This window comes from Tetrao urogallus (assembly GCF_951394365.1).
Source record: "Tetrao urogallus genome assembly, chromosome: 3".
Classification (NCBI taxonomy): Eukaryota; Metazoa; Chordata; class Aves; order Galliformes; family Phasianidae; genus Tetrao; species Tetrao urogallus.
Window position 1 is genome coordinate 3,967,110 of NC_136815.1, and position 25,424 is coordinate 3,992,533.

Consider the following 25,424-nt stretch of genomic DNA (forward strand, 5'->3'; position numbering starts at 1 on the left):
CCTATTTCCAGCTCTTTAATGCTAAATTCCCACTTAGTTTATCTTTGATAGCTCCTCGTAGCTTGCAATCATAGAATCACAGGGTTGGAAGGGGCCAACAAGATCATCCAGTCCAACTGTCCTCCCATCACAATTACTGCCCACTAAGCTACTAAGCCATATCTCGTGGCACTCAGAAAATATGACCGGAAGCTGAAAGAAAAATACGGGTCAATGGAAATATCCTGAAACCTTGATCTTTCTTTATTAAATTTGAAAGCTTTTATATGAATATGATCACCTGTGCTCAAGCTAGAGCTTACTGACTGCTTGTGTGGACAGACAAAACAAACATAGGCTGTGCGGAGGAACAAAGATGATGAGACATTAAATAAGAGCAGAACAGATGAGTAAGGGTTCACTCACTTTGCGAATTGAAACATGAGTGCTTGTAAGCAGAGGGTATGTGATTTTTATAGTAATATGAAGAAAGCTCTAGCACAGTCCCAGTTAGAAGAATTAAGCCTTTGAAACATACTGGCTGATAGTAAACCAACAGATGGTTTTTCTCTTTGTGCTTTTAACGTAGTTTCAACAGAAGCCGTTTTATTACATGGTTTCAGCACAAAACAAAACAAAAAAATTGGATCAATGCCAGGGCTGAATCACCCTCAAAGTGAAAATGCTCCTACGAGTCTGAACAAGCCGGGTGCAGCGAGTCAGAGGAAGAGCAAATACGGCTCATTCTACATCGTTAACAAAAAAAAAATAGAGTAGATTTGAATATGAGCAACCATTCTGATTTACAATAGGTAGAATGTATCTAAATGTGAAACCAGGCTGCTGTGAGCCAGCTGAGTGTTGTGCTTCTTCACCAGCAGTTCTGGCTGGTAGTGCATATGTAATCTTACTGCACATCTCTCCCTTCTGCTCTCAGCTGGTAAGTAGGGGTCGATTCCGTGGCTCTGTTTTTTTGAAGAAATCACGTTGTTTGGCTGTGCAAATCCAGCCAGCTGCTGTGGGAACTGATACATTTCTATAGTATAGCTGAACATAACAGCTCTGAAAGAAGGCTTTTGTCCTTTATTTAAGTCACCGTTCTTATTAAATCTGCACTCTTAAAATGAAGACTTTGTGTGCTGGGGGTGGGGGAAGGGATTGCTTTCTTTTATTTTAACAGGTTTTCTTTGCTCACACAGGCAAAATGAATTGTGTTGTGCATTTTGTAGGTGTGTGTATGTGGGAGATCCTGATGCATGGGGTGAAGCCCTTCCAGGGAGTGAAAAATAATGATGTTATTGGTCGGATTGAGAACGGTGAGCGGCTGCCCATGCCTCCAAACTGCCCTCCCACCCTCTACAGCCTTATGACCAAGTGCTGGGCATACGACCCTAGTAGACGACCAAGGTTTACTGAACTGAAAGCACAACTGAGGTAGGGTTATTCTTCTCAACAGTCATTTCCTTGCTCAGAAATACTTGTTTTTGCTTTGTCTTCCGTTACAGTACTTTCTTTCTATTAAAAATGAGTATGTTAAGTTTTAACATCAGAAAGCCAGGTTGTTTGTACTTTTTCTGGAAATACAGACCTTATCTCTTGGAGTAAATTAAATTAGGGAGTGAATTCATATGGTTGGAAACATCAGTCGTGTTTCTCTGCCAGAAAGAACTCCATGTTTGTTTATAGTTTTAGCTACAATTTTCCAGCACAATGGTAGAAGGGATTTAGAGTTGTTTTTACCTAGGCAAACGTGCAGTGAACAAATGCAATTCTTTCATAAGTAAACCAGTCGTCCAGTTTCAGAGTAGATGCCTTGAATTAGGTGTCTGAGCGTTTTCAGTAGAACAAACAAGATTTGGAAGAGGTGTTGCTGAAAGTCACTTTGTAACACAGGTAGCACACAACAAGCATCTTTTTGCACAGTTGTGCAGTTGCAAGAAATGCATTGTAATTAGCTAGAAGTTATTTTGCGGGGGATGGACTGCCTTACAATTTATCTTGCAGTGAGTCTGAGTACATGATTTTGACACCAGTCTGAATTCACGCTCTTAGTTTATTCACAATGATTTATTTCAGTGCCTGTATATTCATTTCTCCAGACAAGGTGTAGGGGTGATATTTAAACTTTGAAGCATTACTGAGATATTGTACAGACATATTTAATATTTATGACCACTTTTGTGGTATTCTAAGTGTTATTTGTTTTACTGAGACAACATAAGCCTCAAACAATATGTGGGTACTGTGCAGCTGTAAATCCACTCTTGAATTTGTGGTGATTCATTGCCAGGTTCTTAAGTTTTATCTTACATCTTGTTTCACTTGTGTTCATAACATCTTGCATGCTCTCACTGGATGTTTGTGTTTGAAGAAAATTCACAAGTTGTTACAATGAGAGGCAATTTTACTGTGATTACAGTGTTGTTTCAGAGTGCCTGTATGGATAAGCTGCCCTAAGCTGAAGCTGCATTTTCAGTTTTTTTCCTCTTTCTTAAGTTTCTGTGTGTAACTGGGAGCTCATCTGTAGCCAAATAATTTACATAGCTAGAGAAGGACGTAGCCCTTCTCAGAAGGAACTGACTGTGTAGAGTTGACTATACAGGAAGGAGTGATAGGCCCGGGTAGGGACTACAGGGAGAAGATAGGATACAATAGTATGGTTTGGGTACTCAGTCACAGTTCATTTATTCTTTTTTTTTTTTTTTTTACTCTTTTTAGTTTGCAGTCAGATTGTAGTGATAACTGTTGGCTGGCACAGAGGAGAAGGAAGTCCTAAAAAATGTAGATAGGAAGATAGTGTGTAAACTCAGGGAAGGGAATTCCTCTTCCAGGAAGGGAAGAGGAACATTCTTGGTTGCTGCTGAAAATTTAGACTACTCATAGAGTCGTGAGTCACAAGGGGAAGAGGAGGAGAAAAAAATGAGTGGAAAGGTATCACCAGATATACAGGATGGACAAGAACCCAAGAATCTGGCTTTCCTCACAAATACACAGCCAAAGGGTGAGGAACAACAGTCACAATTTCCAGAAAGGCAAGATGTGATCATTTATCGAGAAAGACGTTTCCCAGGGTGTGTGGTTACACACTGAGGCAGGTCATCCAGAGACTGTGAAATTTCCATGCTGAGGGGCTTACAGACCTTGACTGAGGAAGGCTCTGAGGAACCTGACCTCACTGTGTATCAAGCCCAACTTTAGAAGAAGATGGGACCAGCCACCTCTGGGAATCCCTGCCAACTTACTTGATTCTCCAAGTCTAGATGAAAAATGCACCACACGGGAATTTTTTTTTTTCTTCTTTCTGTCATGTTAGGATGTTGAGAACCATAGAGTCATTATGGTTGGAAAAGGCCACTAAGATCATCTAGTCCGACCGTCAACCCATCCCCACCATGCCCACTAACCATGTCTCTCAGTGCCACATCTACCCTTTTATTGAACATCTCCAGGGATGGTGACTCCACCACCTCCCTGGGCAGCCTGTTCCAGTGCTTGGCCACTTTTTCTCAGAAGAATTTTTTCCTCACGTCCAAGCTGAGAAGCTGTTTGAAGTTAAGGTTAGAGAAGAGGTTTTCTCCTGGAGCAACAGCAGTGCTGAAATCCAGTTTTTGCTCTCTTCTCACCAAAGCAGAAAGTTTTCTTCTACTCCAAAATGTTGACATTTATCTCCTAGAAGTTAGGCAGCCCAATTGTCCTTAGGAATTCTTTGTGCTGCTCAGATTCAGCCTCTCATCAGAAAGGTTGCCAGTTCCCTTTTATGAGGCAATGTCAGGCAACTAGGAAAGATTGTGTTTCAAATCTCAAATTCCCATGAACTTGCAAAAACAAGCCATTTCCCTGGTGGCTTTTTCTGTGTGGTGTTGCTGCTGCTCATTCTGGATGTTTTCCAGGGTAGCTTTTTCAAGCTGAGAGCAGACTGATTGTTTGCCTGAAGCCAGCGGTGCAACACTGCAGCATTCTTCTCTTTTTAATAACAAAGGCCATGGCTTTGGGGGGGGTGGGGGGGGGGAGCCGAAAACTTCTGCATCTGAAATAGCACTGATGGGAGCATAAATGTTTTGTGTGTTCTCAGTTTGTTTGATGTGTTTCATAGTAACATCTGCTTTGCACAAACTTTATTTGCAGTTGCTTGTGCCACGTGGGATGCTGATTACTGTAGAATTTATGTTATGTTATTGGGGTAGTAACAGAGCCTGGCATTTTGTGGTTTTGGGTCTGTCCAGAGTGACTAAGGATGAAGTAGTCTTCAGAGCAAGCACAGAAACAGAAACTAAAGCATTTCCAGCTTTAGTTCCTCCTCACTTCCTACATTTCCCATTTTCAATTTGGGGAAAAACAAACAGAAAGGTGAGATGAAGTCAGAAAGCAGAGATGCTGCCTTGCTATGCTGTCCCTTAGTGGCCAGAGTGAAAGTCCAGAGCGTTTCGATCAGGAAATATGTGTTTCCTTGATGTATAGAAGATATTTTTAATTTTGCACTATGTGTTAAATAATATGATAGACCTAAAGCATTTAATGAACCCAAATAATGCAATATTACTTCTACAGCCTTGCCATTCAGAATTACTTACATAAGCTTAATTCTACTGTAGCTATATGCTTGCTATGGCTGTATATGCCGTCTCCTCCACATGTAGAACCATAGAGTCATCAAGGTTGGAAAAGAGCACTAAGATCATCTAGTCCACCCATCAGCCCATCACCACCGTGCCCACTAACTCCATCCCTCAGTACCACATCCGCCCTTTCCTTGTTCATCTCTGGGAACATTAAATTTATTATTAAATTTAGTTCATTCTTTGCTGTGTTCAGTATGCTACAGGTTTGTATGGCTAAAGTTACACCAGTGTATTGAAGAGCTTTCTTAGAGGTCAGCTCCCAGGCTCGTGCTTGTGAGTCATGGTGTCCTGTCTGTCTCAGGCTGGTAATTCTGTTAAAACTGCTTTTTATATGCATTGTTTAAGCTAAATTTTGATTCTGAGCTTTTCCATTCATGCCATGGAAAGCCATATTCAATGATGCCATGACATTTTCACTGCATCATTGAATAAATTTTATATCTAGTACCTATCACTAATTATTCCTCTCCTCCAAAAATTGCAAAAGCAGTTTTATCAGTGCTGTGCTAGGATCATCAATTAGGCCTCTGTTGGTCACTGATGAAGAAGCACAGGTATTAGCAGAGGTGATGACCCCAAAAGCATCCGTGGGCTGCAGGTCATGTATTAAATACAGATATAACCCTAAAAAAAGTATAAAAAATAAAATCAAAGTAAAATAATGACTTTAGTCATCCCCTGAAAGCTTGTTTCTGTGACTGCAGTGAGATGGTTAACTTGTTGGACTTGAGCCTCGTGAAGGCATTTGCTGTAGTTCCTGAAATGTTGCTTATAATAACAAGAAACAAAACTGATAAGAATGGGAGCAGCTTAGGTTCTGCTATTTTGTGACATCTAGCAAAAAATAATTTTAGCGCATATTTGATGCATATGATGGAGGTTTCAAAATTCTTCATGAGCCTTTTGGTATTTGACAGTGACCATAAGCAATAATATCCATATGAAAGTGTTTTTAAATTAGAGCTGTGTGGGAAAATGTGCTCATGTACATACAGCCTTGTATTTCTGAAGGCCAGAGACCGCAGAGAGGAAGAAAGAAGCTGCTGGTTCCAAGGGTCAGCATTTACTGTAGGTTCCCACACCACCATATGAGAAAACACTGACGTTGCTTTGCCTTTGGAAATTAAGGCTGCATTTCAGTATTTCAGATACTTCTACAGTGATCTCCTGGTAAATATTTCCTTTTCCATCTCCCTGACAAATTTCAGTAGAGAGATTCTTGGAAAATGGATGAAGTTTATCAATTCCACAAACTTCTAATAGCTGAGATCTTTCATCAGATTTCTCAGCCTAGACAAGATGCCCTGGATCCAGATTTGCTCAGGAAGCCATATGAATAGAAAGGCTTCTTCTCTTCATACTTTTCTTTGCTGCCAAGAATACAAGTAGTTTGGGAAAATATGCCTAGATGTGACTTTCCTGACCTTCTGTGAATACTAACAAACTGTTTGGAGTACTTAAGCAGCTGTACTGAGGAAGGGTCAAAAATATCTCTTGGCACACTTCAACTCCATCTATGGATTGGTCTTCCCTTTGTGAAAACAAAGGCATTTCTGTGAGTCATTTATATTCCTTGTGGTTTGGTGTAGTATTTTTTTTTTTGTTTTTTGAGTGATGCTTCTCTGAGGCATTTCTATTTTATATTCTCTTCTTGTCAGCAATAGTCAAGGGCATCCAAGTACAAACTGCTGCAACTGATCTGCCTCACGTTTCCTCACTGTGTGAGGAGAGGACCTGTGGTTGTACAGGCCGAGGAGTAGCATGGTGTGTGAATGAGAGCTGGAAGGCAAAAAGCTGAGCCTATGCTAAAACAAGTCACTGTGGTAGAAAATTGTCATTGCCAGTGATACAGTGGAAGCAGATGGTATTCCATTAAATGATGGCATACCATAAGTAAAACATGAAGGCAAATTGTGGCCTCCCAGTACTTGGAAGGGAGCATATAAACAGGAGGGGGAACGGCTGTTTAAGAGAATGGATAGTGATAGCACAAGGGGGAATGGTTTTCAACTGAGACAGGGGAGGTTTAGGTTAGATATTAGGAGGAAGTTTTTCACTCAGAGGGTGGTGAGGCACTGGAACAGGTTGCCCAAGGAGGCTGTGGGTGCCCCATCCCTGGAGGCATTCAAGGCCAGGCTGGATGTGGCTCTGGGCAGCCTGGTCTGCTGGTTGGCGACCCTGCAGATAGCAGGGGTTTGAAACCAGATAATCACTGTGGTCCTTTTCAACCCAGGCCATTCTATGAAATAGGCACCAGTGTTTCATTCCTTTTTGTGGAAAATCAGGGCTGTGCTGTGACAAACCGTACCCGTGGCCCCAAGTTGTCAATAAGCCATCTCTAAATTTAGTCAGCTGCTTTTAGCTGGCTTTTGTTCCATTCCCGTAGCTTGGAGTAGAGCAACTGCTGTACCAAGAGCTTTGTTAAAAAATGTATATATATTTATATATATACACACACACACACATATACGTATAGGTGAGTTTTTGTTTTGTTGGGGTTTTTTTGGTTGAGTTCTGAGGTATTTTTGAAAGATCTTAATCACGGTTTATGACTACAGCCACATCTTGAGTGATTTCTCACGGTACATAAAAATGCACGCTGAATATTTGAAGCATGAACTACCTTAAGGCAGTGGGATTTGGCTCATTCTTTGTGAGTTCAAGTGAGAAATATTTTGTTCCTTACTCTGAAGGAAAAAAAAAGGTGGTAAAGTAGAAAGGTTTTCCTTTTAGTCGCCTCTGTCGGGCTGTAGCTGTTTTTCTGTGGCAGTTCTATCAGGATGACTTCTGCAAATAACTTGTCTGATTTTGTTTTTGTTCCACATTCTTGTGTTACTTCAGCAATGATGGATTGGAATTGCAGCATACTTAGAGACGCGGGTTAGCTGCAGCGAGACAAGATGACTTCGCTGCTTTTAAAAAGGGGCATGGATTCTTTTGGCTGGGGAAGGAAAAGTGGAGTTCTAGTCTGCAACCAAGCAGGAATTTACTCTTGAAATAAGCAATGAAGTTCCAAGATTAGAATAGATTGCTGCAGTTGATCTCATCCCTTGTATGAGTAATTCTGGGTGGTTATTTAGTAGGCTGCACAGATTATAAACTCAGTGCTGAGCTTTGTTTCTCAAAAGGCTGGAGTGATAAAGAAGCTGCAATGGCTGCTTTACGGGATTGTCCTCACTCTGGGGAGATGGATATGTAAATATTCTGCCCTCCCCAGATCTCCATGCTGTCCATGTAGTGTGCAGCTCCAGTGAATTGGCAGCTCCCTCCTCCAGAGCTTCATTCTGAGTATTTTTTAAATGGCAAATATCCAACATTAATAATCCACATAGCAGAGCTGGGAGGAGGCTGCTGTGGGGGCAGCGGGATCACGTTGAACTTCAAACAGTCTTTTTAATAGTCAGAACTGTGGTAAGTAGCAAACGAGTTTTACTACTGTCTTGTGCTTTGTTGGAAATGCAGCCTTCTGACCTGAGTGTTCAAATGCTGCGTGAATGATCTCAGATATTTCTGTTTTGCTGAATTTCTTTGCTGTGTGTGTTCCTGCTTAGGCTGAAATATAAGGGGAAAGCATGGTATTTAAAGTGTTTTTGACTGCTTTGCTCAACAGAGAAAAAAATGGCAATGCGTTGAAGCTCTGTTGAGTTTCCGCAAATACGTATTTTGTTTGTTTTGATCCTTTAGAGCAATTCAGTAGAATATTTTCTTGTGAAAAATAAGTTTTCATGCAAGTAAGTGCTTGATTTATTGTCTCTGAGGATTTCTGTGTGTAATTGCACATCAAAAGAAATGTTAGCATGCAAAGAAATTTTTATACAAGATCAACCACTGCTTTCTAAAAACCTGATACTGCTTCTGATGTTAAAGGCACAGTGATAATCCTACAGATGTATTCCCTCAGGCTTTCAGAAACATACCCAGTGTACATAAGAGAGCTCTGACTTTCAGTTCTCACTCTGTCGAATAATATTGATTAGTTTGGGAGATGTGGGAGCCCTGGGGAGGGGTTTGTGAGTGATCAAACAGGAGTTTTACTGAGATACTGTATGTTTTTCTTAGTACAATACTGGAGGAGGAGAAGCTGCAGCAAGAAGAACGGATGAGAATGGAATCCAGGCGACAAGTCACAGTATCCTGGGACTCAGGAGGATCAGATGAAGCTCCTCCCAAGGTAGCTATCAGAACACGAAGCATCAATGTTTCTAAAAATAATGATAATGCTCCTTTTAATTCCATTTATTTTTTCCAAGCCTTGTTTGAGGGGTTGGTTAAGACAACGGCGTTCAGCCCAATTCCGTCATCATCAGCTAATGCTTGCCTGAAATGACCCAGCTCTCTTTAGACTGTTATTAGGGCTGATCTCTGCTATAATTTGCACTGACAATTTTCTGATTCTTGTTTATTCAACTTGCAGGAGACTGCCGTAGCTGCCACAAAAATGTTTCCAGGCTTTTTCTTTCTTCTCTCTCTTCTAGCGCTTCTGTGAAATGTTAGCTGGTGCGATTTCAGACCCCTGTAAAGCTTTTTTTATAACAGATCAGAATTGAAATTAATTAATTGTATTTTCTTTCATTTTCCTTGCTCTGAACAAAAAGTAACAGTTTTATGTCCAAGGAACTTAAGTGTTCTAGACTACTCTTATCTTTGTTCCATTGCACATCTGTCCTGTGGATGTCACTGAGGTGCTCTGCAGTCTAACTTCACCAGCTGCCAAGCACTGACTTCTCTCAATAACTTGTGTGCTTTCTGTTCTTCGAAGGAGCCCATATTTCAGATAATTTAATTTTGTGCCCTCACCGCTGTGGTGAGGAGTAGTTTCCGCATCCTGATCGGTTTGGGATGAGTTCCTGTAGCCCTCTGTGCAAGCTCTGGTACTCAGAGGGATTGTAGTCAGAGTGTAGAATCCTGGAATCATTAAAACTGGAAGTCACTAAGGTCAGCTAGTCCAACCACCAGCCCATCCCCACGATGCCCACTGAACCACGTCCCTCTGTGCCACATCTACCCGTCTCTTGGAAAGTAATAGTGGGGCAACCTCTGCTGCACATGTCTCCTAGCATTCATCAAAAGGAAACGTATTTTTGTTTGGTTTCCTATCTCTGGCTTGTTGCTTGACAGATTTCCTAGTTTGGTTCTCCATTTTGATAGCTTTATGGCAGGAATTGCAGACCCTGTAACTGTTTTTACTTCAGAGTTAAGAATGGCGAGCAATCCATCACACTGATCAGGCTTCTGAGATAAACTGCCAGGACTTGATGCATATATAACCAGATAATGTACTGAGCTACAGAAGGAGATGAACTGCATGAATTAGAGCAATACCCTACTTAATAACAATTCAAATTTATTATTATATTGACAGTAAACTACTTAGTAATACTTAGTTATTACAACATTGTTTAAGAATGTATTCAGTCTTGAGGCTTTAGGGCTAATTCAAATGAATACTTCTAACTAACGTAGTAGATGAGCAGCACTGAATTAGAACTGATCATCATCAGACCTTTAGGTGCAACATCCAAACCAAAACTTGAAAGAAGTTAAGTTACGATTGAAATTAATTCTCCTATAACTGCATGCTTTTTTAGTGTTTCAACTCTTTAAGATATTTTCACTGTGTATGTAGTGGAATTGTTGCTTGGGTTTTCTATACAGTGCTTTTGTGTAAGATAGATATGTGTACTAATGACACTGCTACAAGTTGAATTTTTTTACATAGGGTATCTCAAGCATCCCTTAAATTACTATCTGATTTTTTTTTAATAGTGACAATTGATTTTTCTTTCATTAATTTGTTGTAACAGTTCTTCATGTGCTTAAACTCTCATTTATAGCCTTCAATTCCTCACCTTCTCAGATAACTCACAACTCTCACAGTTTGTGCTCTGAAATTACTTTTACCAGTAATTAGTTAGAAACCTTAGATAGAAAAGATCCCACTACAGAGTGACAACAGTTTCCATGTAGGGATGATAAAATTCTGCAGTTCCAAAGTAATGTGATAGTGGCTTTTAACTGAAAGAGAATGTTGAGGTTTGGGTTTTGTATTGGGGATGTTTGCCTCTTTGGTTGTTTTTTTTCTTCCCTCTGAAATACACAGCAGTACTCTCCCTCATCAAAAAGGCAAAGGTACCTTTAGCACAGGAACAGGTTGCCCAAGGAGGCTGTGGATGCCCCATCCCTGGAGGCATTCAAGGCCAGGTTGGATGTGGCTCTGGGCAGCCTGGTCTGCTGGTTGGCGACCCTGCACATAGCAGGGGGTTGAAACCAGATGATCACTGTGGTCCTTTTCAGCCATTCTATGATTCTGTGATAGAGGTTAACATCAAGTATAAATAACTGGACACTTCTACTTTGAAGATAAAAATAAGTTGTTCTGAGCATCATTTTCCATCACTGCTTCTTTCAGCAGTGTGAAATTTCTTTACTTACTCTGGCAAAAGGATGGCCAGCCTGTTCATTGTGTGCAGACAAAAAAAGCTTCTCTTTTGTTGGGCTTTCCTAATTTCTTCTGATTTTTCTCATGTATTCCTGTAATTACACATCAGCTTTGTTTACATACAAAGTGTTCTGTTTCTGCTGAAAGTGACAAGAATGATGCTTGGGGAAATAATCTGGTAGCTTTTCTTTAGCTGTCCTTCCTAATAGAAGCAATTTTTTACGACTAGGTATGGGTTGCAGAACAGAGCATGTTCAGAATATGGCCAGAAGCACCTTCCGTTTTAAGGCAGTGAATTATATGGGGGTTAATGGTCAGAACTGACTTTGGTCCTCAGAATAATGCGTGTAAATATTTGTGCTGAACAAAGTTAGATTTGTATTCAGATTGAAGCACAGTAATTTGCTTTTGGGTACAGTTACAGAGCAACAAATGGCAAAACTTTACATAATGCAAATTATGAACTTAGAAACAATGGTATTTCAACTTGAAAGCCTGATTTAAGACTTCTGGAGCGTTCTCTTTGGATTTAAGAACAGCACAGAGAAGGCCCCATCATGCAAGCAATCAAATAAGCCCCAGAAATAGACAGAGTGAATGCTACTTATTGAAATATCCAGCAAACAATTCAGCCTCTGTTGTTTCCAGATGAAGATGGAGGAAAACGTATTTTTATGTTGTTTTTGTTCTAACTGGTAAATAATGTAGAATGTTTATTTCAGGGATTTATTTCTTTATTTATTTTAGCTTCTGTGTGTAATGTAAATGTTTGTTTCATCAGAGAATAATTTTGTGGGCTTAGATCCTGTTTGACTCTTAAAATGTCTTTGTATTTGCAGCCCAGCAGGCCTGGTTACCCCAGCCCAAGGTCCAGTGAAGGGTTTTATCCGAGTCCTCAGCATATGGTACAGCCAAATCACTATCAGGTATTGTATTTTGAACTCGGCAACAGCCATATACAACAGACTTAGATGAGATTTTTTTTTTTTTTTTCCAGGGGGGTGGGGAGGTTTTAATTTTTTTAATCAGAATATTTCAGACTTACTAAAGCTAGTTTGATTTTTCTGTGGATAATTTTTCAAGCCGTGCAGCTAAGCACAGTAATTACATGCAGTCACTCAGATCTTAAGCTTGTAATATACAGTGGGGGGTACATTATTTATGCCTTGTAGGGTGATGTGTGCATAGCTCCTATTAACTTGAATGTGAGCTGTGTGTATGTAAGTATTCCAAAAGTATCAGTAGGGTTGGTTTTGTTCGTCAGAGTACTTCGATCTTCTTGACTACAGAGGTTGAAACATACTTTCTAACATTGCTGTTTGGTTAGGCATCCTCAGATAGCATATGAGTTAGAGAAAGGTTTTGTGTCACATCTTGGCTTGGCTTCCTTCTTTCGTCGCTTCCTTTCTTCCCTCACAATGACTGCTTGAATTGAGTCACTCATATTTACTCCCTTGAAAAAAAAAAAAAAAAAGATTATTAAGTCCTGTTAAGTAACATTCTTTTTCTTCATCCCTAAAGGTATCTGGCTACTCTGGTTCTCATGGGATACCAGCCATGGCAGGCAGCATTTATCCTGGGCAAGCTTCTCTCTTGGATCAAACAGATTCCTGGAACCATCGACCTCAGGAAGCATCCGTGTGGCAGCCAAACATGGAGGTATGGTGAACTGATACAGCTGTTGTTGCACTTTGTAAATACACTTCTTTAAAATTCCTTAGGTATATCTGGAGAGTACTATAGGAAAAACAAGTTGTTTCAGTAGTGTTTTTTAAATTGCCTTCCTGCAGTGGGATGGGAGTCATGACTGAATTCAGTGCTTTAACCAGATCCTGCGTATAGCCACAAGGGACGTGGAATTATTTCCCCCTTCTAACTTCGCAGCATTTTTTTTTGTTCTCCTCCAATATTTTCCTTTTTTTTTCATTCCATTTTTATTGTTCCACAAAGATTCTGTCTAAATCCATTTGCTCTCTAAGCAGAGAGCAGATAGGTGTCCACATCTTCAGTTTGCCTCAAGCTACTCTTGATTGATTTGGTCATATATGCTGCCTTTACTGCTTGCAGCCATGCAGTTTTTCACGCTCTGTGTAGTTTAGTTAAGCACTGTCATTCCAGGTAGTTCAGCATTCCTGTTTATTCTAGAGGGGCAATTGAAACAACTTAATTTAATTATGTCGTGCTTGAATAAAGTATTGGCAGAAGCACGTGACCACTTTGCACGTGTTCAAATTGTTTCAATGTTCACAAATTGCCAGTTGCTGTAAGACTGCATAAATTGTTTTGTAGGATTCAGGCACTTTGGACGTACGAGGAATGGGGCAGGTTCTACCCACACATCTCATGGAGGAGAGATTAATAAGACAGCAACAAGAGATGGAAGAAGATCAACGCTGGCTTGAAAAAGAGGAACGATTCCTGGTAATGCTTTGTTTTGTGGTTACTGTTTGTTCGCTCATTCATTCTTTCTGATTTTTCTTTAACTGTTCAGCTAGTTAGTGTGTCCTGCGCTACAGGTACAGATACCACAGGAGCAGGAATAGCTGAAATTGACAGGGACCTCTGGATCCATGTGGTCCAATCCCTGCTCAAGTAGGGACACCTACAGGGTGTCCAAGGCCACGTCCAGGTGACTGTTGAAGATCTCCAAGGAGCAGACTCCATAACCTCGCTTTGCCAGTGCTCAGTTCTCTACACAATGTGGGAATGGTTCCTGATGTTTAGGCAGAACCTCTTGGGTTCCATTTTGTCTGCACTGTTTCTTGTCTTGGCACTGGGCACCACTGAAAAGAACCAAACTCAAACAGCTGATATTTTTCCTGTATAGGTTCATGCTGAGGAGTCTTTGAGTCCATGAGCCTCACTGGATAGGTGAATGGCAGTGGTGTGGTTTGGGTTGTGACATGCATCAACACGTTTGGTTTCAAGTGTATTTCAAGGAATATTTTGATTTGAAAGCTTTTCCTGTTGTATGTAGTCAGAAGGCAAGTTTCTGTCAATGCAAGTGGGTAAGTTTGTTGTGAGAGCTAAGTTTGAGTAATTGCTCAGGTGACTTATTTTTATTTTGGAGACCAATATTTGCTGGCTATGCTTGTCTCACTAATTTTAAAGCCATATTTTAGGGATGTTGAAGCCAGTACCTTGAGTCCCTTGGAAGTAAGAATCTATGCTTTATTGTACAGGATGCAAATGGGAAGGAACAGAGAGCAGATCTTAAATGTAAACGGTGTTACTGAGACCTAATTCTTTTGCAATTGATTTACCTAAGTCTCTTAGGGTGTTCATTGGATATGCTCATCTGAACACTTGATGAGCAACCAAGGGTAAGATAAATCTCCACTAGCAGATGGGAGCTGCTGGTAGATGCCTCCATGCCCATTGCATGTTCTAGCTAAGATCTGTGACAGAGGTGGTATTTCACTTTAGATTAAAAGGCAATGAAGCTTGCTTTTGGCTTCTTTCTCTCTGTCAACACTCTTGGAAATTTGTTGTTTACCATTTGATGATACAGAAACCACTGTACCCAGATTGCTTTGTCAAATGTGTTACAAGGGAGAGGAAAGGAAAAACTTCTTGCCTAATTGAGGCATTAGCTTTTCCAGTCCTGAATGACTTTCACAAATGTGGATTAAAATGTATAAGATCATCAAGAATTTTGTGAGGGATTAATGTATTGCCCCAAGAGTTCTTCCTTAATAAAACACCTTTTGAGACATGGTAACTTCAGGTGGTGGCAGTAGGTTGTGCAGCAGATTTCACCTTTTCTGCAGAATAGGTGATAATTATTTGTAGCACTCAGTGTCAGTGTTCTGCTTTGCTTCAGCCCCAGGACCATCAAGATGTTTAACATCTCCCGGATTGCTGCTTGTTGCTTTTTCTTTTGCCCTGTAATAGTGTGCTGCTGGAGAGACACCATCACTGCGACCACCTCCAGTTTAAAGGAAATAGAAGGCGCTCGTGAGCTCTACAACTCTGTAGCTTTTTCGGAGCTGGTTTTGGTTGTAAACCCAATGTAAATGTTAAGCAGTTGGAAAGGGAAAAAGAGCAAGTTTGAAGGGGAGTAAGCGTGAAGTTAAGTGGCCAAAATGGGGAATTAGAATTCACTGGAGACTTAAATTCTTGGTCTTTCCACACTAACATTTTCAGTATAGAGGCATGGGGGTTATAATTCAGTGCATTACAGACTGTGTGACACTGTGTCAGAAGTTGAACAAGCTGTAGTGATAGTCACAAGCTATATTTGAACCCACAGCATGGTACATTGCCTGGGAAACTTTGGCTTAAACATGGCTGTTTCTTGAAAAAGGAGCATGGTTTTCTAGGTTTTGTGCTGAAGAAATCAAGACAGTAGAAGAGGCGTTGTGAGGAAGCAGTCCTGTAGGCCTTGCCCTTCTCCTGAAGAACATCCAGAGATTATACGTGAGATTCCAAACATGAGAGTCCAGTGTAGAAGCATTGTATATGTTGTACATGTTCACATTGCTTACCCCATGGTCTCTAATAAAGAACTGACATTTCTTCTGTCCGGAGAAGGTCTTCACTAAAACCTCTTGAAGTTTGAAGGAAGAGAGACAACTTATGTTACCAGGGAGTGTTCTGTCTCTCGTGCTTTGAGAGCGTTCTGCGGGAAGACTATCCTTAAGGTTTTGATGACGTTGTTTGGCTGTTGTGGCTCTCCTGTCCCTGCTTTAGGTTTCAGAAGAACATTTTTCCTTTTAGGAATAGAGAACAATAGAGAGAGAAGAGCCAGATTTAAATTTTTGACTTACGTAACCCTAGAGCCTAGTGTTCTTCGTTTAAAGCTGGCTGCTTTCAAAAGCAACTCTATTCACACAGTCTTCAGACTCCTACAGTTTATCTTAAATCTCATTTCTATTATTGAGGACTCACAGAGCAGTGACTGCAAATCAGTTAATGTGAAATGTTGTGTAATGAGAAGGAAAATCCTTACTGGGATTCCTTTTGGCACAATTTTTGCTAGTGATTGCTCATGATTCAAAATTTATCGCTGTATTTGCAAAGAATAACTACAACTCATAACATTTAGGACAAAGATGAACAGCACTGATGCTGTATTTGCTAGAAGACACCCGAGATGAAGAATGAAATGGCAGTGGCATTGAAATGGAAATGCAGAGTCTTCAGAGAGGATGATGTCTGTGTGGTTTGTCTGAAAGCAGTCCTTTGAGAACATGTAAATAGTATGTGAAAGGAGATGGAGATGTTGTTTGCAAGCTGCAGCTAAATAGAATCCACAACTCTAAAATTCTGCTGTATAAAGGGAAAATAAACATTTCTCTTTTCATAGGGAGCTCATGAGTGAAAATAAATTCGTTGTGTAAAAACTGAAAAGAAGGTTTTAAATTTAAAATTGAATCAAATTTATCTGCTAGGAAGTGAGAAGAGAGTAGGGGAGTTGGAGGATTTGTTTCAGGGGGGAATTATTTCAGAATTAACTCCCATCCCCTGATACAGAGGGGCCACTGACATGAGTCGGGTAGCTTCATGGGCAGTGGTTAAAGCTGCAGCCTTTCATGCCGTCTTGGTAAAATTGCTTTGGATATCAGTGCCTCCTGGAAACAGGGTGGAAAATCTCTGAATTATTTTTGGTGTAGCTGAAGTGAAGATAAAGCATCGCTGCACTTCCCACTTCATGCAGGTGACCTTAGAAGTTGCTGTGTCTCTGAGGTGTATATAGGTGGAGAGGTGAAACTACTGCGGTGAAGTAGTATCCTAAAAGAGGAAAAGCACTCTGCAAAATATCCAGAGACAGCTACAGTGCAAAAAGCTGCAGCAACAAAATGATCAACTTCTCTGCACTGCTGAACTGAGGAGGTCGTCCTGGACATTTTCTGCCCCACAACCCCTGATAAGCGATTCATAGAATCGTAGAATAGCCTGGGTTGGAAGGAACCTGAAGGGTCATCAAGTTCCAACCCCCTTGCCACAGGCAGGACACCAGCCTCCAGATCTGGTACCAGACCAGGCTGCCCAGGGCCCCATCCAACCTGGCCTTGGACACCTCCAGGGACGGGGCATCCACAGACTCTCCAGGCAGCCTGTTCCAGCACTCACCACTCTGTCTGTGAAGAACTTCCCTCTGACATCCAACCTAAATCTTCCCTCCTTGAGCTTAAAATCATTCCCCCTTGTCCTATCACTATCTGCCTGAGTAAACAGTTGATTCCCCTCCTGCTTGTAATCCCCTTCTAAATACTGAAAGGCTGCAATGAGGTCACCCCACAGCCTTCTTTTCTCCAAGCTGAACAAGCCCAGCTCCCCCAGCCTGTCGTCATAAGGGAGGTGCTCCAGCCGTCCAGTCATCTTAGTAGCCCTCCTCTGGACCCTCTCCAACAGCTCTCTCCAATAAGATACTTGTGTAAGGTATTTTTTTAATTGCTGCTGCAATTCTCCAGGTGCTGCAATCCACAAGATTTTCATCATCTTTTATATCCGATGGTGTTTGGTTGATTACCTCATTCATACAAGAAGCACACAGAGCTCTCATTCTGCACTTTCTCTTGAGTCATTTTGCAATCACAATGGGTATTTCCACTCCAAGAAGTAAAACTGACAAAGTTTGATTGAAGCTTTACACTCAGGGCAAAGCATGTAGAAGCCAAATGAGCAACCTCCATCCCCAAATGTAGTGCCCTACAATTGCAAACGGACTCTTCACTGCTGGCCTTCGCAGCTCACTGGAACTGAAATATTTGGCCTATTACTGCACAGTCTGGCATGCATCCTGTAGTGCTTGTGCTTAATGTAAAGCATACGCTATGTGTGCACACAGCAAATCAGGACTGAAACATTGAATTACTCTGCTAGGGCATGGTGTGTACGTGGTAATCTGCATGATTTCTCACATGTAGAAGCAATTTAAAAGCAAATCAGTGCATTCATTAAGCTAAAATAATTTCTAAAAAGCCCTTTCAGAATGCTTTGATTTTTAAGCTTTAACAGAACTGGCAGAAGCTGGTTCTTTTATTTTTATTTGCCTCTAGAAAAGTATATCTTCTTTATTTTAATATGGAATTTGACCCAAGAGGAGAATCGTCCCTAACCACAGCTAGGAAAGCGGAGGTGGTGATGGTGCACAAGAGCCTGTGTAACTGATGGCTGTTAGTTTGCTTATCAGGGGTTGTGGGGCAGAAAATGTCCAGCATGACCTCCTCAGTTCAGCAGTGCAGTGAAGTTGATGATTTTGTTGCTGTAGCTTTTTGCACTGTAGCTGTCTCCGGATATTTTGCAGAGTGCTTTTCCTCTTTTAGGATGCCTTGATGAACTGCTTCTCCATTTGAATTTAGTTTTCAACTCAAACCTTTCTGTTGTGGTTGTGCTGATGGTATCTGGCATTGCTTCCCATTGTATACAACAAAGATGTATGTGCTCATGCCTTTGAGTAACTCCTCAGCAGATAGAGCAGTGTTATGCTTGGGAATTTATTGCTCTTCCTGGGACGCTCAGAAGAAATAACTTACATAGTTTCCTTATCGTGTTTGGTTTTGTTTTTTTTCTGAAATTCCCACATAGCTGTGGTTTAGTATTTGTCTTGTTTTGACACTGAGAACTGCAGCTCAAATATAATTGATGTGAACTGTTGCTAAAATAAGATTTTAATTTTTAGCCTGAGAAATTCCCATCGAGAGATTACAGTTTGGCACGTCCTCAGAATGCCAAGACATACATGTTCTTTTATTAGTGAGTGACCAGGAATACTGGAAATCTTGATTGTGTTCCAGTTTGTGAATGTATGCATCCCGTCTGAAAAGTACCCTTGATGCTTCCAAAGATTTCAGATAGCAGAGTACTTATTAGGAAAAAAACAAAAAATAGAAGAGTCCATTTACTTTTCCAGGGCTTTGATTTTCTGCAAGAATTTAATGAAATACGGTTCTTCCCTGAAATGTGGCATTGAACTGAGGAGGCTCGGTACTAAGAATTCACCCACACATTGCAGTGTAGTGCCAGCATCAGGAGCTGACATTAAATTAATAACTCCTGTCCTGACTGTGAAAGGTATATTACTCATTTAAGAATCTATCCACTGAGAAGAGGAAGAGTTGCTATTAAGTTGTAACCAGATGGTGCTTAAGGTCCCTTCCTACCCAGGCCATTCTGTGATGTTTAAAAATACAAAGAGTGTTTGATCTGAGATACCTCCTTTAGTGTAAAATAGTTTAGCAAATGAATAAATTGGAATATCGTTAACTAATTAATGTTAGACATTTGGGCCTCTTGTTAGTCATTGGTCACAGACGTGTTGAGTATTTCTCTTCTTCTTTGTGTTGGGTTTTGATGGACAGAGAGAGAAGCGTTAGGAGAAGTTGGGAGTGGTAGCACTAAGGATTCTGTCTTTACTCCTGCAGTGTGGATGTGCAGATAGCTGGGATGCAGGTGGGTTGTGGAGCTGTACAGACTGCTCCTGCATCCAAGGCCACTGGGTTTCTTCATCGTCAAATCACGTTTTTGGAAATACCTGGACAACATCAGTGCTCTCCATGGCTTCGTTTGTATAAGGGCAGTCCAATAGACTTTTGTTGGGCTAATCTGGTTTAGGGTGTATTTTTGGAGGAGTTAATTGCTCGAAGTGCAAGCATGACCCCTAGGGTGAATTAATCTTCAGCTAATTCCAAAGACTTTGGGCAATTCCTGGCTAGAAATTGAAGTGAAATAAAGACAAATTGTGAACATCAGTATAATAGAAATTAAGTAAGAATAGCTATTTACTTCAGCTAAGACCTACTCTGAGTGTCACAATTCACTTGACATCTGTGGAACTGTCTGACATATCCATGTCAAATGAGACTTCAGGAAGAAAAAAAATTATCATGATAATAAAGAAAATAAACTAGAGAATTTGTCCAGGTAGGCTTCACTATAGAATTTGTAACAAATTCTCGGAGAAGCATTGAGCAAATTGTTTGCTTTTGTCTGCGTCAGTTCTTGCTGCTTAAGGAGGGCTTAAATGTTGCCTTGTCTACTTTGGTTTGTCTGTTTTTAATCTGCAAGTTCTTTCAGGCAGTGAGTCTGACTGTGCCTTGCTCTGTCTGCAGAAGACTGAATGAAAATGCACAGAATAAGCCCTTCATACAGACTGCTAGAGCGATCTGAGTGTTTGTAAAGGCATCAGTGTCAGTGTTATTGATCTGCCTACCCTGCTGTTTCTTTAGGATCACTTAGCAGGGTACATGAATTGGAATTATTCTGTAGTGTTCTTAGAAAGAAGGAAGGAAGGGGATCTTGAGTTGCTTTCAATGAGAAACAAATACAGTTGTCCCCTAAAACTGACCCTGAGAGCACATAGTTGTGCAGCGAGCTTAGTTACAGTCAGTATTTGTCTGCATTTCTCTAAACGTCTTGTTCTCTGTGTGTGCGTACATTTGATGCGTGTATACATTCAGATATATGTCAGAGGCTGTATTTACACCGATACAGAAGTGTGTGCTATCTGTTGCCTGAATCACACAATCATTCAGGTTGAAAAAGACCACTAGGATCATCCAGTCAACCATCAACCCACCCCAACCCACTTCCCATGGCCCTCAGTGCCACATCTCCACGTTTTTTCAACTCCTTGAGTGATGGTAACTCCACACCTCCCTGCCCAGCCTGTGCCAATGCATTGCCACTCTCCTGCAAAGACATTTTTCTTAACATTCAACCTGAAGAACATGAACTCCTTGTGCAATTCCGTAGGGACGGTACATTAAGTTTGCTTTTCTGTGCTGGTTTTCGTTTTGTCCGGCTTGTGTCTTCAGGCCAGCATGAACCTTTATTTCACATCAGCTCTTCCTTTTTCTTCCTACATAAGAATAAAAGCAATACACCTGGTATTGGTGGGAGGTGAAAGAAATGGCCGGTTTCTCCAAGAAAAAGTTGGGGTGGTCTTAGTTTTCCATTTTAAAATAAGCTCCAAATTTCTCTCTGTCACTTAAAGCAGACGGAACACAAACTCATTTATTTGTCACTTCTGTCAGGATAGTTGTGCATCTGGGCATCTACATTAGCTTTCCCTATCCATGCAGCGTGTGCAGAGCTCTGTCACTGGGCCCCATTTGCGGCCTTCCAGAGGGAGCCAAGTACAGAGAAGCCTTCCGAGCAGGAAGCGGGAATTAACTCACAGCATTTCTCATCCTGTGGTTGAAATTTTGCTGCTGGGAGGAGAACAGTTGTTTAAAAAAACAACTTATGTTGCCTTTCAGAAAATAGAAAATGCCAAGTTTTCCAGTGTTGTGTTAGGGAAATGGTACTGACAATATTTATAAATAGCATTTTTCACTCGTGTGCTGAGAATGGATGGCCGCGCAGTCTGGGAGTCTGCTGGGAGCCTTGGGGAGCTGTTGTTCCAAAAACACAACGGATGCAGCGACATTTGTGCTTGGCAGTGTTCATCTTTCAATAGCCTTGTCTTTGAGATGTTTTGTGCCTAGGTTGCGTGAATCTGTAAGCAGAGAACGGGGTGAAATTGTGCCCAGAGAAGCTGTGGGTGCCCTATCCCTGGAGGTATTGAAGGCCAGGTTGGATGGGGTGCTGGCTAACCTGACCTGGTGGGTGGCAACTAGCTTACAGCATGGGCTTGGAGCTCAGTGATCCCTAACATCCCCTCCAACCCAAGCCATTCTAAGATCCTATGATTTGTGTTTCAGAAACCTGATGTGCGGCTCTCCAGAGGCAGCATCGAGCGGGAGGATGGAGGTCTCCAGGGCCCAGTGAGTATCTGTTGGATCCTTTCATCTCCTGGCCCCTTTTCCAGCATCATGGTAGAACGTGCTGTCTTTTATTACAGGAGATGGTTTAAAGTTTTTGCTGAATGTTTCCACTGTCAGTACATGGCTCTGCAACTTTCCAAGAAGCTCAGCTTCTGTGGGAACAGGAGAACAGTGGCAGACTTTGGTCATGCAGCACTTGGATGGATTTGGGATTTGTTTTTTGTTTCTTTCACCCTTGAAACAATACTGCAGTGTTTCTGCAAATATGTTGCAATTATTTTTGAACGTGCCTGTGATGTATGGTTCGGCCTTTTATTTAAAAGTGCTTTTTGAAACTTCTGTCAACAGGAAGCGGGGTTAAAATAACTTCTGCAGTTGCTTAAATATCTGAAGGGTTCTCTACAAGGAATGTAAATGTTACTGTTGTGTTACTCAGAACTCTGTTTAGGGTAAATGATCCGCAGTGAAACAAATGGAATAACCCCCACAGCCATTCCTTTGTTGTCAGACAACAGCTGCGGCGCTCATTCTTGCTGCCATAACTGCTGCCTGTTTGAATAAAAACATCTCTCCAATTGTTTAATTGCCATTGGAAACTCTGAATCATACCAATAGAAAAGGGGGTCAGGCTGGGGACCGTTAAGGGCAGAAAATCAGTGCTTCATCCAGTGATGGTCTCCAGGGATCACCCTCAAAGCTTCTCTTGGAAGTTGATGTCTTAATTTTACTTTCCTTGTTCATCTGGGCTGTAACTCTGTTTGACTTCAGTATTTCTTCAATACAGGAGAGTTTAGGGACTCTTCTTGCATTTGCAAATCACACACTGCGATACAGTCTCTGGGAGTTGGTTACTCATGCTTGGAAGCTGCTAAGATTTTTTGCACGAATCTGGAGCAGACTGTCAGTTATCGTTAGGTCTTTACTGCTGTTGCATCTTACTGTAAGAATGAGTGAAGTGTTACTGCTTTTTGTGCTGCAAGAATAACTTGAGGTGATGTCAGAGGTTTGATGTAAGAGGCAGCGAGCTCCAAGTTTTCTTTGCCTGGGACTAGAGTAAAAACCTGCATCCCAAACTGCTTGTAAGGGGATGTCCTGTATTGCCAGATGAGATAGGACTCGCCCCTCTTGAATGAGAAGACTGTTGACAGAATGAGTTGCAGGAGAGACTCTTAATTCAGTTACAGAATTTGTGTTTGCATTTGTTTAATTCTTAATGCATTTGAAATGTAACTGTTGAGTTCATCTGGTGTTGGAAATGCCATTGCTTAGAATATCCTGAGTTGGAAGGGATTTACAAGGATCAAGTCCAACTCATGACTCCACATGGGGCAGCCTAAGAGGTAAGCCTGTGAGTCAATCTCAGTTCTGCATTGAGAGATGCGAAATAAGAAGCAGTGTATAACTTTGCTCGCATTCTTTCAACATTCTTTCATTCTGGAAGTAAACATCATGATTTTTTTTTCAGTGGAACAAAGTCTCCTTCCTCTCGCCCCATCTCTTCTCCCCAGGGTTCTCAGGTTTAGAATAGCTAGGTTAGCAACACGAGCAAGGTTGATGGTGGTAGGGCAGTGTGTGAGATGGTGGCCAGAGAGACGTGAGAACAGCAGAGGAGTGTCAGGACTTGGAGCTTTGAGTATCCTGCTACCAAACTTGTAAGAATTCCTTAGTGTCTTTCTCCAGAACTCTCCCTGTGCAATACGTTCTTCTGTGAGCCCACATGCTGGAAGCTTTGCCTCTTGCTGCAGTTTTCTATATAGATAGAACTGAGCTTGACGTGGAGTTAGAGTTGGGACTTGCAGTTCACCCAGTTAAAAATTGATAAAGTTTTGAGCAGCTGAAAACAGCTTCATAAAGTGCTAGGTAAACCTAATCACAGCAGCCTTGTCAAATCTTCTGTAGTTTTGAAACAGGAACATTAACTTCTAAAAAAGTCCAGCTGAGACTTTGAATAAAAGCTGAACTACGATTGTGAATGTCCTTTGGGTTTGTTACTGAAGAGGTGAGCCAGGGATAGAGAATGTCCTACTGATGTTGCAGTTTGAGTAACTGAAAACAGAATAAGGTTCAAAAAGACGTGCTTAAAAGGTCAGAAAGTGAAGTTAATTAGTTAACGCTCTCAGACAGCACTCTCCAGAGCTGAAGTCAAGCTGAAACAGTTGCTGTGTTCTCATACTGTTAACAGTGAGCTCTTAAGTTTTTGGAAAATTATCATTAATGTGTTGAAGAAGCTGCTTCTTTAGATCCTGGTGGAAGGAAGTACTCTGATTTGCAGAAAATTGTATTTATTTAAAAATTGCCTTTTTGAGACGTCTTGCCATGAGAAACATGAAATTCTATCTGCCTTCAGAGCTTTGTTTTGTAATGGAAACTCCATTATACAGATACACATGCATGATGAAATGTGACTTGTAACGTTGTTTTGTGACATGACAAATTTTGCATAAGGTATTCATTTGGTTGTGACTAGATTTTCATTTTTCTTGGCATGAAGGTGGGATAAATGTAATTAGCAAAGAAAGTCATTTGAATCTAGCATTAAGCATTTCCAAATGAATAAGCAAATTGACCTTGACTAAGAGCTTCACAGCTCAGAAGCTTGTTACCGTTATTGATGCTATTCAGCCGTGCAGAAATACCTTAGGCTTCTAATTGCTGCTCTCCAATTCCTTCATCAGCACTGTGACTTCTGCAGTTTGATCTCTGAATAAAGAAGAAAAACTGCTATGAATGTGCCAGCATGTTTGAGTAACAGTGAAGGATAAAGTGTTGTGTGCAGGCTTAGGCTGTCCTGAGCAATACAAAAGAAGTGAAAATATTTTCCTTACTGTATAATTGTATATAACTGCAGTTAGGATTCATAGGTAGTGATGGTGCATAGGGAAGTATTTTTAACTGTTGGGAAACGTGCTGAGATCTGCCATTTTTCAGTGGGTAAGAATTTGCTAGCGAAATTGTGAGCACTGTAGTAACTGCTATAAATATATATTTTATCTTACAGGCTGGTAACCAGCACATATATCAGCCTGTGGGTAAACCAGGTAAGCAAGCACGAAGTTCATATAATGTTATCCGGAATCCTTGGTTACACGTCTTTGAGCACTAATAGTGAGCAAATGCCAAGATTTCCAAACAAGGGAGTAGTTTCGGTTATGGAGAACTGCACAAAGGTGTTCTGGTCTGAAATTCCCCACGCGGTCCCCAGAGATTAGTCAGCAAATCCAAGGAAGTGTTTCAGCAGTCAGGAACTGTCTAGACGAGGCTGAATCACATTGTAGGGCTCCACCGTGCATGGAGTTCTGACATGCAAAACACAGATTGAGACTGAAACTTCAGGTGTCTAAGTGAGTCACAGCTGGGATTTCAGCCAGGAAGCATCATAGGATATCCCAAGGTGGAAGGGACCGATAAAGCTCATCAAATCCAACTCCTGGCACCACACAGGACCACCCAAAAATCAGATCATGTGTCTGAGAGCATTGTCCAAACACTCCTTGAACTCCGGTAGCATGTGGGGCATTCATTGTGGTGCGGAGTAGTACAAAGCTCCTCTAGGTGTAGGCTGGGCGTACTGAGTTAGTAGGACTGAGCAGTAATCTCACGAGGAGAGATTACTTATCGAAGTACCTTGCTAAAACTCATTGATGGATGAGTTCCACATAACACTTTTTTGTCTCT

The 25,424-nt window shown here is 41.2% G+C and overlaps 1 protein-coding gene across 30 annotated transcripts in view; it reads left to right on the forward strand.

The window, feature by feature from the left end:
* PTK2 (protein tyrosine kinase 2) overlaps window positions 1-25,424 on the forward strand; it is a gene marked incomplete at both ends in the record, with an annotated part of 141,740 nt that overhangs the window by 110,962 nt on the left and 5,354 nt on the right. For 19 of the 30 annotated variants that reach the window (XM_079533518.1, XM_079533529.1, XM_079533533.1 and 16 more), the window contains 7 exons: window positions 1,209-1,413; window positions 8,658-8,769; window positions 11,877-11,963; window positions 12,559-12,696; window positions 13,327-13,458; window positions 21,687-21,749; window positions 24,748-24,787. In XM_079533518.1, coding sequence (XP_079389644.1) covers window positions 1,209-1,413; window positions 8,658-8,769; window positions 11,877-11,963; window positions 12,559-12,696; window positions 13,327-13,458; window positions 21,687-21,749; window positions 24,748-24,787 — 777 coding nt within the window. Of the gene's footprint in view, window positions 1-1,208; window positions 1,414-8,657; window positions 8,770-11,876; window positions 11,964-12,558; window positions 12,697-13,326; window positions 13,459-21,686; window positions 21,750-24,747; window positions 24,803-25,424 lie in introns of all 30 variants that reach the window. The other 11 variants (XM_079533534.1, XM_079533543.1, XM_079533545.1 and 8 more) reach the window with 2 other exon arrangements.